Source organism: Heliangelus exortis, chromosome 1 (genome assembly GCF_036169615.1).
Source record: "Heliangelus exortis chromosome 1, bHelExo1.hap1, whole genome shotgun sequence".
Classification (NCBI taxonomy): Eukaryota; Metazoa; Chordata; class Aves; order Apodiformes; family Trochilidae; genus Heliangelus; species Heliangelus exortis.
In genome coordinates, this window is record NC_092422.1 from 197,706,504 (window position 1) to 197,720,671 (window position 14,168).

General features: G+C 67.6%; 1 protein-coding gene across 1 annotated transcript; it reads left to right on the forward strand.

The window, feature by feature from the left end:
* The first annotated feature begins 23 nt into the window (after positions 1-23).
* Positions 24-13,249, forward strand: MAPK8IP2 (mitogen-activated protein kinase 8 interacting protein 2). Its single transcript, XM_071734312.1, is given in 13 exon segments — positions 24-345; positions 347-360; positions 3,680-3,785; positions 4,294-4,527; positions 5,968-6,070; positions 6,240-8,474; positions 8,806-8,881; positions 8,975-9,147; positions 10,775-10,884; positions 10,960-11,079; positions 11,154-11,224; positions 11,405-11,503; positions 12,047-13,249. Coding segments are annotated over 13 exon segments (3,465 nt in total). The 5' UTR covers positions 24-294; the 3' UTR covers positions 12,120-13,249.
* Positions 13,250-14,168: the final 919 nt, after the last annotated feature.

Below are 14,168 nucleotides of genomic sequence, written 5' to 3' on the forward strand. Positions count from 1 at the left end.
CCCAACGCCATTCTCCTCCCTATACCACCCCTCGCCGCGCCGACTCTACCCCTGAGACCACCCCCGCCACTCCCCTTCTATAACACCCCTCACCCCCTCCCTGTGCCACCCTCTCCCTATACCACCCCTCCCGCCCTATACCATCCTCTCCCGGCTCCTCCCTCGCTACACCCCCCTCCTCGGCATCCCTCGGCCTCATCCTCCCCCCCCCCCGCCATAGCGCTCTCCCGCGCCCCGCCCGCCCGCGCTCCCCCCCGCAGCTCCGCAGTCCGGCGCAGCCCCGGCCGGGAGAAGATGGCGGATCGCGCCGAGATGTTCTCGCTCTCCACCTTCCACTCGCTCTCCCCCCCCCGGCTGCAGGTGAGCCCGGCCCGGGGGGGTGCGGGGTTAGGGATGCCGCGGGGCTGGGGGGGGGGGGGGGGGCATTGCGGGGATGGGGATGCGGGGATGCCCTTCCCTATGCACCGCCCTTGGCAGCGCCGGGGGTGGCCGGGGAGGGGGATGGGGGGGGGTTCCTGAGATGGGGGAGAGGGGGGATGGGGAGGGGGGATCGTGGGGGAGGGTCCTGCCCCCCCCCTCCCTTCCTGCCGTTCCCTTGGGCTGGGGACAGATAGGCCGCCCCGCACACGGCATTAACGACGCAGCATCCGCGGCCGCATCCCCCCCCCTCCCGCATCCATGGGCCGCTCCCTCCCGGGGGGGTTTAGGAGGGGGCACTGGGGCTCGGGGGTCTTCCTGTCCCCCTACCCCAGGGCTCAGGGTCCCGCCCCAACTCGGAGCTTTGGGTTCCCCCCGGCCTGGGCTCAGGGTCGTTGTGTCCCCCCCGACTCCAGGGCTCTGTTTTTCGCCCCGGGGCTCTCTTCCCCCCCCCAGTACCGCCGCATCCCCCCGCTGCGGGGGGAGCCGCCGCCTCTTTGTCTCTCCCGAACCGCCGCAGCGGCCCCGGGGAGGGTCGGTGCCGGTCCCGGGGGAGGGGGCGGCTCGGTCCGGGGTGTGTGTGGGGGGGGCACACACACACGCAGCCACCCAAGGCCGGTGGAGCCGGGGGTTGCGTCTCCCTCCCGCTGTTCCCGTCGGGGTCAAACCGTGTCCCCCAATCCCCCCCCCATCCTCTCCGTGTCGGGTCACTGTCACCCTCGCTGTCACCGACGGGGGGGGACGGCTGGCGGAGCGGGGAGGGGAACACGTCTGACCCCCCCACCCCCTCGCCTGACCTTGGCGAGACCCCGCGGTGGGGTGCGGGGCTGTGGGACCCCCGCAGCGTGGCTGGGGAGGGCCTGGGGGCACCGGGGAGTGGGGGGGGACAGGGGACGTGTCCCCGGGGTGTGTCCTGAGCCGCGTGTCCCCAGTCTCGCCGCGGGACTCCGGGGTGTCCCCGCCTGCAGTGGTGTGGCGGGGGGGGGGTGTGGGGACAACACGGCCTCTGCCGGGAAGGCTCCGGGGGGGTCCAGGCCGTGTCCTTCTCGCTGTTGTCCCCATTCAGCCCCTGCCCCCTGCCCGTCCCCGCGCTGTCCCCGGGGTGTCCCTGCTCTTTCTGTCCCGGGGGGGCTGTGGGGGGCAGGCCAGGCCGCAGCCCCCCTGGGATCCCCGCCCCGCTCCTGCCCCACTCTCTCCTCCTGGGGAGTTCGGTCCCCGGGGGCTGAAATCGTTGCTTCTCCAGACAGGGACAGTGACAACCTGTCCTCCACCCCCGGGCCCCCCCAGAAGACCCTTTGTGGGTGCCCCAAGAGCTGGAGCTGACACACTGCCCCCCGGAGGAGGGGGGGGGCAGCCTGGGGGTGGGCCCTGCAACCCTGGGGACCCATCTGCCAGCCCTGGGGGTCCTCAGAGCCTGGGGAGGGACAGGGATGGCCACGTTCCCTGTGTCCCCAGCCATTGCTCGGGTGTCCCATGGCCATGCCCCCAGCATCCCCAGCTATCACCCCACTGTCCCCCAGTGTACCCTGGCCATCCCCTCAATGTCCCCCGCTGTCTCCCGGCCATCTCCCCGGTGTCCCCCAGCACCAGGTGGTGACTTTGGTTGGTGTGTGTGCAGCCCAAACCAGGGGGTGGTGAACCGGGTCCCTGGGGACCCCCGGGGCAGTGGCGCCCAGCTGGTTGGGTCTGGGGGCTGGGGGAGATCCCCTGGCCCGGGAGGGAAGGAGCAGCGGGGGTCAGGGCAGGAGGTGGTGCTGCTGGGGACAGGGATTGTCCCTTGGTCTGGTGTCCCAGCCCTGGGTGATGGTCCCAGGCTTGGGGTGGTCACCAGTGGGGGCTGGGCCCCTGAGAGTCTGCATCCACCTCCCTGGGAGCTTCCAGGGGTCTGGGGGCCTGGCTGCCACCACGGGCTTGGGCTGGGGGCTGCCAGCACCTCCCAGGGCCCCTTGTATCCCATGCCTGCTGTGATGGGGCTGCCGGGGGGCTGGGTTGGGCCCCATCCTGCCACCTTGGTGGTCCCATCCCACTGTGAAGGTCCCATCCCACCATGGTGGCCTCATCCCATGTCATGATGACCCCATCCCACTATGACATCCCCATCCCATACTGGGGTGTCCCCATCCCATGCTGTGGCCCCATCCCATAGTGGCCCCATACCCTGTTGTGGTGGCCCCATACCCTGTTGTGTCCCTATCCCATGCCATGGTGGCCCCATACCCTGTTGTGGTGGCCCCATACCGTGCTGTGGTGGCCCCAGCCCATGTGCTGGCCTCATCCCATGCCTTGGTGGCCCCATCCCATGCTGTGGTGGCCCCATCACACCATGCCCCCCCCAGCACCAGCAGCCTGTGACCCAGAAACATCAGCTGTGGTTTGTCACAGCAGTCACTGCCCATGGGTGGGAGGGGGTTTCAGCCTCCCTGGGCAGCTCAGCCACGGGTGGGCAGGACCCCTGTGTGGGGCAGGACCCCAACCCCTCTCCTGTGTATCCCCTCGTCTGGGGGCTGGGGTTGTGCCCCCCCCATATGAAGGGGGGTGGGAGCCGAGCCCCCCCCAGTGGGGGTCCCTTCCTAGGGGTCTCATGGCTGCACAGCCCCTGCCCTCCCACCACTGCCCTGGGTGGCTCAGGGACCCCCAACACCCCCAGGGCTCTTCCCCCCAGTGGTCTGGGTGCCCCCTTGCCCATGGTCACTGTCCTGTGTCCCCCTCCCTCCCCCCCCAGCTCTGCTGTTTTTGTCCCAAATCGGGGAATGTGGGCGGGGGGGTGGTGGTGGTGGTGGTGGCCTAGTTCTGGGAATTAGGGGATTAGGGGAAATCTTTCTCCCTGGGAAGTGGGGATGAGCACCCCTGGCAAGGGGCTGCAGAGGGAGCGTTTGGGGCAGGGGGACAGCCCAGGGGGCTTGGGGGGGGGGGCTGTGACACCCCCTGCAGGGGGTCCCAAACCCATTCTTTCCAGAGGGGTCCTGGAGCTGCTGGGCTGGGAGGACCTCAAGGGGGGTGGGCCAGGGATCCCTGATGTGCCCGGGCACTGCCCCCCCATCTCACTCACCCCCCCAGTGGTTCAAGCCCTTTCCCAAATCCTGCCCAGTCTGGGGGCTCTGGCCTGACCCCCCCCTCCCATCCCCAGATCCCTGCAGGAACTGCTGGGTCACTGACACCCCTCAGGCTGGGGAACCACTTGGGTGGGGGGTCTCTGCCTGGAGGGTCCCTGCCCTGACATCCCCCAGCCCTGATGTCCCCATCCCTGGGCCCCTGTCCCCAGGCCCCCCCAGGACATCAGCCTGGAGGAGTTCGATGACGAGGACCTATCGGAGATCACAGACGACTGTGGCATCGGCCTCAACTATGACTCGGATCACTATGAGAAGGTGGTGGGGGTCCCGTGGGGCAGGGGGGGCAATGACCCCTCCCAGAGCAGAGGGAGCAGGGCCCTGGGACAGGGTGACTGGGGGATGAAATGCAGGGTGCAGGGGGCGGGGGGCAGAGCACCCCAGGCCAACCATCACATCCCTCTGGGTGGCTACAGGGACCATGGGTGGCCAGCACTGTGCTGGCCATGCTGGCCAGGCACCCTCTGGTGGCTCCCCTGGCTCTGGTGACATCCATGGCTTTGGCAGCTGCCATGGCTCCTGTGGCTCTGGTGGCTCTGGTGGCTCCTGCTCACAGCTTGTTCCCAGCTCTGCCTGGTACTGGGGGGACTGGGCAGACGTGTGGGTGGGCTGAAGCACTGGGTTTGGGGCCAGGATGGTCAGGGACAGGCTGGGAGCTGGGGGGGTCCCTGGTCCTTGGCACAGGGCCCCTTCCTCTTGGATGGTGGGAGTGGTGGCTGTGTCGAGGGGGAGCAGGGTAGTCCCTAACTTGGTGCTGTGTCCCCAGGACTGCCTGGTACTGGAGCGGGGGGAGCAGCCACACCCCGTCTGCACCTTCCAGGATGACTTCCAGGAGTTTGAGATGATCGATGACAACGAGGAGGAGGAGGAGGAGGAAGAGGAAGGCAACGACCTGGAAGCCCCCCCATCCCCTTCAGCCTCGCCCATCCCCTCACCCGCCCTGGAGGAGACACAGAAGCACCGACCCACCACCCTCAACCTGACCACCCCGGGCACCCAGGTGAGGGGGGCACAGCCACGGGGGGGCTCTGCCCGGGGTCAGGGGGCTGAGGGCTCTGGTGTCCCTGGGTAGTGGGCACAGGGGGCAGGGAGGGGCAGAAATGGAGTCTGGGGCTGAGCAGGGGCACTGGGGGCACTTCTACAGGGACAGGGGGGATCTGCATGCTTTGGGGGGGGTGTCTGGGAGGGCATCCCCGTCCCCATGTGGCAGAGGGGAACGAGGTGTCATGGAGTGACCCCGTGTGGGCACATGTGCATAGATTGTGTGTGGGGGTGTGCGTGGCTGTGTGTGCACAGCTGTGTGTGTGCACGGGTGCACGTATGTGGCTGCGTGTGCAGGGCCACACACACATGGGTGTTGGTGCACACCATGCCCCTCCTTTCCCCTCCCTGGGGCTGGGCTGAGGGGCTTTCCATGCTGGGGGGAATTCCTGCTCGGGGGGGACCCAGCAGACTCAGGGCTGTCCCTGTGTCCCCTGGCACACACACACACACACACACACACACACACACACACACACGTGTGCAGTGCTGACCCCCCACATCTCACCGCACTGCCATGGAGCCGGGGGGCTCAGGGGGATGTTCGGGACCCCCCCAGGAGAGCCACATCCTGCTGACCCCCCCCTGGCTGTGAGCTGAGCCCCTGCCATGCAGAATCCAGCCCCATCCCCTTGCCTGGGCAGTGGATCCTGGTGATCCCAGTGCTCCCATCTCCATCTCCTCTGCACCAGTGCAGGATGGGGTGCCCAGCCCCGTGTCTCCCTGTCACCCATCTCTGGACCCCCCTGCGTGCCCCACAGCACGTGTCCCGGCCCTGCTGGTTAATCCCCACTCGGGATTACTGATCACCGCCTGCCCGTGCTTCCCCTTGGGATTAATCCCCTGCTGGATGGGGCAGCCGGGCCCAGCCAGGGCTGGGGGTCTCTGGGGGGATCTCTGGGGGTGGCACCAGGGTCCTGCTTGATGGCCTCAGGCCGTGCTCTTGATGGGACAGGGCAGGGCAGGGCCTCGTGCCGGGGGTCCCGTGGGGTCCCGCTGGTGCTGTCCTGTTGTCCCCGTTGCTGTCCCTGGGCCGTGTGGGATGGGCAGCGTGGCATCCCTGGGGCTGGCTCTGTGGCTGGCCGGGCAGGGGACCCAGGGACGTGGTGGCCCTAATCCCGATAAGCCCCTGGGCACGTGTCCCGGGTGGTGCCAGGCTGTCGGGGGGCACCCAGCAGTCCCGAGGGGCATCCCTGCAGGACCCCGGCCAGCCTGGGGACCCCCCTGGCCCTGCACACCGGGCACCCCATCTTCCCCCCCATGCCAGCACCCTGGGACACCCCGTGTCCCCTCCCTGGGCTCAGCTGCCTGCATGTCCCCTCCCTGCTCTGGGCCACCCCTGTCCCCTCCCGTGTCACCCACCCACCCACCCACCCTCCCTCCTGCTCTGCTCCCACAGGACACCCTGAACAACAACGGCACCTTCCCGCCGCCCGCCCCACGCCCCAGCTGGCAGGAGGCCCTGCTCCATTCCTCCTCCTCCTCCTCTTCCTCACACACCGGTCAGTGGGGGACAGGGTGGGGGGCACGGAGCGGGGATGTGGGGCAGCGTGGGGCTGCCCTGGGGGTCCGGGTCCGGTGGGTGGCTGTGGGGTGGGGGTGGGCTGTCTCCGGGGGTCCCGCAGCCTGGGGGGTGTCGTGGGGGAGCTGACGGGGGGGCTCTGCCTGCAGGACACTCGTCCCCCCATGCCTGCATCCAAGATGGACCCTGCCTGGAGAGCCCGAAGGGGCTGAGCCCTGGGGGGGCCGGCCGGACCCTCGCCTCGCTGCCACCCTCCCCCTTGGACTTGCAAGGCAACAGCCCCCAGCCCCCTGCCCACCGCAGCCCCCCGCCCCCGGGCGCAGGGGAGGATTATAACATGAATCTCATCTCCTCGGTGCCCCCCGCCCCCCGCCGCCCTCCACCCCCTCGCCTGGCTCCGTCTCCACCGGGGCCAGCGGTCACCCGCAGCCCCACCGTGGGCTCATCGCCCCGGGCCACCGGAGGCCACGACAGGCGGGTGCCCTGCCAAGGGGGTGTCCCAGGGAGCCCGGGGTCCCCCGCAGCCCCCCCCTACCAGCCCCGGGAGGAGGAGGGGGCTGGGGCCGTCCCCCCGCGGCAGGACGCCCGGGTGACGGGCACCTCCGGGGGGCCGGGGGAGCCCCTCAGCTCCGATGGGGAGGGTGCCCAGCCCGGGCGGGCGGCCGGTGTGCGTGGACACCCCTCAGGCTCCTCCGAGACCACCTCGCCGTCCTCCGACCCCGGCATCGAGGCCGACATGACCAGCAGGACCCCCAAGGCCTTCCTGCCCGGACGGCACGGGGAAGAGCTGAGCTCGCCCGGCTCCGACTCGGAGGTGGAAGGGGAGCTGGAGGCGGCCTTTGCCGGCGGGCGCCTGGTCAGCAACATGATCTCCTCCATCTCGGAGACGGAGCTGGACCTGAGCAGCGCCAGCAGCAGCGGCAGGTCCTCCCACCTCACCAACTCCATCGAGGAGGCCAGCTCCCCCGCCTCCGAGGCTGAGCTGGAGACCGAGCTGGAGGCTCCCGGCCTGCTGGGCATCAAGGACTCACTGCTGCTGGACAAGGGCAAGGAGGAGGAGGACAGTCTGGAGAGAGACCTCCCAGAGCGTGGCGTGGTGAGGAGGGAGAGCCTGGTGGAGCTGAAGATGGAGAGCTACTACGACAGTCTGAACCCGGGCGACTCCTCCGCCCCCGCCAGCCAGACCGACGTCTCCGTCTCCAGCCCCCTGGACCTGAAGATCGACCCAGACCACAGCCTGGAGAGCATCCGGCGCTCCTTCTACCTGCCCGTGGGGCCCAAGCTGATGCCCGAGGCGGATGAGGAGGACAACAGTGAGTACGACTCCGACTCGGAGTCGGAGCCTGACCTGAGTGAGGACTCAGACTCGCCCTGGCTGCTCAGCAACCTGGTGAACAAGATGATCTCGGAGGGCTCCTACCCCATCAAGTGCCCAGACGAGTGCTTCCAGCAGACCCACTCGCTCTGCGACACCATCTCCCCGGCCTCAGACCTGGAGCCTGAGATGCTGAGCGAGGCGCTGGAGGGGGACCCTGTCTCGCGGGACTCCCCGGTGGGCCGGGAGGAGCCCCCCCTGCCCGGCTGCCAGCAAACCATCGAGCTGGTGGACATGGAGACACTGCGCAGCTCCCTGCAGCGCGCCGAGGATGAGCGAGCCCTGGGCGCCGACCCAGAGCCGCCCGCCGAGGACCCGGGACCCTTCCTCTTCCTGAGCAACCCCACCAATGACACCATCGCCCCCGTCTTCCCGGGGCGCCCCGTGGCCCTCGACAGGCTGGGACCGGCCGCCCAGGTCCTGTCCACCTCAGGTTGCCGCCCCGGGCCTCCCCACACCCCGCTGCGGGGGTCTCCCGCCGGTGAGGCCACCGCCACCGTGCCGCCGGCCAGCGGCCCGCCAGACTGGGCCATGGAGAGGGAGCTGGACTCAGGTGTCCTGGAGGCCGATGACATGATCGATGATGTCCGGTTAGAGCCCCAGGGGCAGGGCCCCGGTGCCGTCCCGCCCGCCCTGGACGTCTCCACCGCCAAGACCAACCGTGGCTTTGCCATGACCTACTCCATGGAGGAGGAGGAGGGAGTGCTGCTGCCCCCCGGGGCACGGGATGAGTCCCTGGCCTACGACTCGATGAAGTACACGCTGGTGGTGGACGAGCACACGCAGCTGGAGCTGGTGAGCCTGCGGCGCTGCACCTCGGTGCTGAGCGATGGCAGCGATCTGCTCCCCGCCTGCGACCGCTGTGACCTGGAGGATGAGGCCACCTTCGGGGACGGGCTGGTGGCTCCCGACGCCCACAGCTCCTCTGAGGACTCATCCCCCGAGGCCGACCTTCAGTTCTCCAAGAAGTTCCTCAATGTCTTCGTCAACAGCACCTCTCGCTCCTCCAGTAAGTCACCTTCACCGTGACGTGCCGTGTCACACCATGCCGTGCCACGTGTGCCGCCCACCATCCCTCCTCGGCCACGGTGTCATCCCTGTGACATGCCACGGTGTGAGATGGCACGGTGTGGTGTAGCTCAGTGATTGCAGGGGACGTGGGGCTGGGCCCCATGCCTGTGGGCTCCCCCCAACACCAGCACCTCACAGGATCCTGAGCCCCGGGCTGCCGGGCTGGGGGGCAGAGGGCCGTGGGCTGGGGTAGATCCTCCAAGGAGGGGCTGAGCCCACAGGTGACGGCCGTCACAGGTGCCCCACGGCTGCCTCCTCCTCCTCCACAGGCACTGAGTCCTTCGGGCTGTTCTCCTGCATGGTGAACGGGGAGGAGCGGGAGCAGACCCACCGCGCTGTCTTCAGGTGAGCAGTGAGCACGGCCGTGGCCATGGCTACCTTGGGGGGGGTTGCACAGGACACTCCCCCCCATCCTCCTCCTTCCATCCACCCCCCCAGGTTCATCCCGCGCCATGAGGACGAGCTGGAGCTGGATGTGGATGACCCCATCCTGGTGGAGCTGGAGGAGGATGACTACTGGTACCGGGGCTACAACATGCGGACGGGGGAGAGGGGCATCTTCCCTGCCTTCTATGCCCACGAGGTGGTTGGCCAAGCCAGGGACACCATTGGTAGGAGCCTGCAGGGACCACAGGGACACATAGGAGGGCAGGGGGCTTGGGGCACCATCTCCTGTGCCATGGGAATTCTGAGCTCTGTGCAGTTCTGGGCTCCCCAGCACAAGATCTCTGCTGCTGTCCTAGAGAAGCTGGTGGCTCGTGGCACAGACAGGTGGACTCTTCACTGGGTTAAAAACTGGCTGATAGCTGGGCCCAGGGAGCTGTGGGGAATGGGGTGAAATCCAGTTGGTGATTGGTCACCAGTTCTGTCCCCTAGGGCTCAGTTTTGGGACCAGGCTTATTTAATATTTTTCTTGGACAAGGAGATCAAGTGCACCCTCTGTTAGTTTAAAGGTGATCCTAAGTTGTCAGGAGTGTTGATTTACCTGGGGGTAGGAAGGCTCTGCAGAGGGGCCTGGACGTGCCAGATCAATGGGCCAAGGCCAAGTGTATGACATTCAACAAAGCCAAGTTCTGGGTCATGCCCTTAGGTCACACCAACCCCAGGCTACGCTGCAGGCTTGGGGCACAATGGCTGGAAAGTGCCTGGTGGAACAGGACGTGGGGTTGTTGGTGTGCAGCCAGCTGAGTAATGACCAGTGTGTGCCCAGGTGGCCAAGGTGGCCACCAGCATCCTGGCTGGTGTCACCACTGGTGTGGGCAGCAGGAGCTGGGCAGGGATGGTGCCCCTGTGCTGGGCACTGGTGAGGTTGCACCTCCAATCCTGGGGTCAGTTCTGAGCCCCTCAGGAGCAGAAGGAGATTGAGGGTCTGGAGAGTGTCCAGAGAAGGGAATGGAGCTGGGGAAGGGGCTGGAGAGCAAGGAGAAGGTCTGGAGAAGTTGTGAGGAGCAGCTGAGGGCCCTGGGGGTGTTGATCCTGGAGCAGAGGAGGCTGAGGGGAGACCTTGTGGCTCTCTGCAACCCCCTGAGAGGAGGTTGGAGCCAGGGGGGGTCGGGCTCTGCTCCCAAGGAACAAGGGATGGGCCAAGAGGAACTTTTGGCACAACTCAAGTGGTGCCAGGGGAGGTTTAGGTTGGAGCTGGGGAAGAATTTCTCCCTGGAAAGGGTTGTCAGGGCCTGGCCCAGGCTGCCCAGGGCAGGGCTGGAGTCCCCATCACCCCTGGAGGGGTTTCAGAGCCCTGGGGATGTGGTGCTGCTGCTGGGAGGGATGGAGCAGCTCTGCTCTGGAGCCAGGCTGAGAGAGTTGGGGGTGTTGAGGCTGGAGAAGAGAAGGATCCCATGGGGAGACCTTAGAGCACCTTCCAGTGCCTGAAGGGGCTCCAGGAAAGCTGGGGAGGGACTTGGGACAAGGGCCTGGAGGGATGGGACCCTGCGAGGGGGAAGGGTTTCCAGCTGCAAGAGGGGAGATGGAGAGGAGATCTTGGGCAGGGAGGGAGGGAGGGAGGGAGGGAGGGAGGGAGGGAGAAATTGTTTGGGGTGAGGGTGCTGAGGCCCTGGGTGCCCAGGTTGCCCCCAGAAGCTGTGGCTGCCCCATCCCTGGAGGTGTTGAAGGTTGGATGGGGCTTGGAGCCCCCTGGGCTGGGGGAGGGGTCCCTGCCCATGGCAGGGGTGGCACTGGGGGGGATTTAAGGTCCCTCCAGCCCAAAACCTCCCGTGAGTCCATGGTTCCTCTCCCCAGGCCTGAAGAGGAACCCGTGCTGGGTGGAGCGGTTCAATGTCCAGTTCCTGGGCTCGGTGGAGGTTCCGTACCACCAGGGCAATGGCATCCTCTGTGCTGCCATGCAGAAGGTGAGGCTGGGCCATGGTCCCCTCCTGCCTGTCCCTGCAGGGCCCCCCCTCACTCCTCACCCCCTGTCCCCCCAGATTGCCACCACCAGGAAGCTGACAGTTCACCTGCGCCCGCCGGCCAGCTGTGACCTGGAGATCACCCTGCAGGGCATCAAACTCATCCTGACAGTCACCGAGTACAGCCATGACGAGGAGGTGAGGGGGGGTCTGGGGGGGGTCTGGGGGTGCACCCTGGCTCCACACCCTGGCTCTTTTCTTTCCTCTTCCAGTTTGAGCGCTGCAGCCACTTCTTCCAGATGAAGAACATCTCCTTCTGCGGGTGCCACCCCCGCAACAGCTGGTGAGACCCCCCCCTCCTTCCCCCAGCCCCGGGGGCCAAGGGGCTTCTCCCCACCCCCTGTCAGCCCCTCCCCAGCCCCACGGGACCCCCCCCCCATTCTCTGGGCACCCTGAAGTGCTCTGCCGTGTCCCCCTGCTCCGTCCCGTGGGTGTCCCCCCCCTCACCCCCTCTCCCCTGCAGCTACTTCGGGTTCATCACCAAGCACCCAGTGCTGAGCCGCTTCGCCTGCCACGTCTTCGTCTCCCAGGAATCCATGCGGCACGTGGCCGAGTGTGTGGGGTACGTGGGGACACGGACACGAGGGGACATGGGGGGCTGGGGGTGCAGTGGTATGGGGGTGCAAGGGGTTCTTGGTGGTTGATCGAAGGGGGGATTAGGGCCAAGGGGGCCCAGGGTCGCTGGGTGTTGGGGTCTGAGTGCGGGGGACTGAGGGTCCAGGGGGTGTGGGTGCAGGGGGGCTTGGTTTAAGGGGCTGGGGGTGCAGGGGGGCTGAAGGCTGGGGGTGTCCTGAGTGCTGTGGGTTGGAGTTTGGGGTGCAGGGGGCTGGAAGTGAGGGGATTTGGGGTGCAGGGGGATTGGGGTCCAGGTGCTGGGGGTTCACAGTTTAGGGGGGTCTGAGTCCTTGGGATGTGGTGTGCAGGGGGCTGGGCATGAAGGGGGTTTGGGAGTACAGGGGCCTGGGAGAGCAGGAGGCTGTGGGGGTCTGGGTGCTGGGGGATTGGGATTTAGGGGCTATAGTGCCCATATTGGGGGTTGCTGTGGTGAGGTCCTGGCCCCAGCGCTGACCCCCCATGCTCCCCCTTTCCCCCCACCCCCCGGCAGCCGAGCGTTTCAGGAATATTACCAGGAGCACCTGGAGTACGCCTGCCCCACAGAGGACATTTACCTGGAGTAGGGGGGCAGCTGCTGTGGGTCCTGCTTCCGTTCCCCCTCCAGCCCCACTGACGGCCAGAGACTCTGTCTGACCCCACAACAGCCGCCTTGGCCCCCTGCACACGCCCCCCCTCCCTCCCCACGGACACCCCCCACATCCTCACCGCTTCTCGGGGGCCATGGAACAGGGTGGGTATGGGGGATGCACCCAGCATCGCCCCTGCCCCGGGGACCCCCGCAAGGGGGAGATGCAGCTGAGCCGGGGGGGGGGCTGGGGGAGAAGCTGCCCCCCTACCCCGTGTGAGCAAAGCCAGGTCAGGGGCTGGGGCGGGGTGGGGGCAGCTGTGCCCCCTGCCCATGATGGAGATGCTGAGGGGTGCATGGGGTCGTGGAGGGATTGGGTCGGGGGGGAAATGCTTGTGGGGGGGCAGCAGCGCAGCAAGAGGGTGGTCACAAGGGAGGGGAATGGGGCTGGGGGGGCCGATGGGGGCACGGGGAGGGAGGGGGGGCCGGCTGAGCATCTCCAGGTATGAAGCCCCCTCCATGCTGTCCCCTGCCCCACACAGCAGCACCACCACCCTGCCAGCCCCCTCGGGGGACCCCCCACCCCCCAGCTGCACCCCCAGCCCAGCCCTGCCGGCCTCTGCAGCTCCTCCCCGGTCCTGGCACTGCAACCCCCCGGGAGCACAGCACGAACCCCCCCCTTACCCCTGCCCCCAGCCCCTGCCCCCCCGCCTCCCCCTGCTCTGCGATCCCTGGGGGGCACAGGGCGGGTGCTGGGGCCGGAGGGGCCCCCACAGGGCGGGGGTGGGGGGGATGCTGCAGGAGCCCTCCCGGACGGAATGTATTTGCTCCGCGAGAGGAAAATCCGCGGCCGGGGGCGGGGGTCCGGGCAGGGGGCGGGGGGGCCGGTGCCCACCCCCCTATTGCTGCTGCGCTGCTGGTTCGTCGCTTGCCGGCCCTGCCCGCCCGCCCCACGCTCGCCCAGTGACTGTAACTCCACCTCGCGACATGTCCCGATAGTTATCTCGTAACTCCAACAGCCAGAGGAGTCCTGGGCAACCGACACTCGGGACAAGCCCCGGGTCAAGGTTGTCGCCCCACCGCCTTGTCACCCACTTGTTCTGTCAATAAACTATATGCTTGGTGTGAGCGCAGGGCTGGGGACACTCGGGGGGCTGTGGGGGTGGGGGCAGTAGAGACCCGAGTGGGCAGGGGGGCTCGTCCGAGTGACACAGGGGCGGGAGCATCCAACCTGGGGACAGCCGGACTCTGGATTTGGGTTGGAGGGACATTAAACCCACCCAGTGCCATGGGCAGGGACCCCTCCCCCAGCCCAGGGGGCTCCAAGCCCCATCCAACCTTCAACACCTCCAGGGATGGGGCAGCCACAGCTTCTGGGGGCAACCTGGGCACCCAGGGCCTCAGCACCCTCACCCCAAACAATTTCTCCCTGCCCAAGATCTCCTCTCCATCTCCCCTCTTGCAGCTGGAAACCCTTCCCCCTCGCAGGGTCCCATCCCTCCAGGCCCTTGTCCCAAGTCCCTCCCCAGCTTTCCTGGAGCCCCTTCAGGCACTGGAAGGTGCTCTAAGGTCTCCCCATGGGATCCTTCTCTTCTCCAGCCTCAACACCCCCAACTCTCTCAGCCTGGCTCCAGAGCAGAGCTGCTCCAGCCCTCCCAGCAGCTCCAGGGCCTCCTCTGCACTGGCTCCAACAGCTCCGTGTCCTTCTGCTGCTGGGGACCCCAGAGCTGGACACAGCTTTACCCCAGGGGGGGCTCCCCAGAATGGAGCAGGGTGGGACAATCCCCTCCCTCCCTGCCCTGCAGGTGACATCCCAGCACAGGGGTTCCTGGGCTCCCAGCATACGTTCCCAGCCTGGTGGCTGTGGGCTCCCCACCCTCTGGACAGACCCTCCCTGGCCCTGGTTCTGTGTAGTGAGCCCCAGACATCATCCTGGGACAGGTTATCATGGGAGGGGATGGTGGTGGCCCAGGTCACTGCAGGGCTGGGGACATGAGGGTGCCCACAGTGCTGTGCCAGCTCTAGGAGCGTCTTGTCCTGCCTGGCA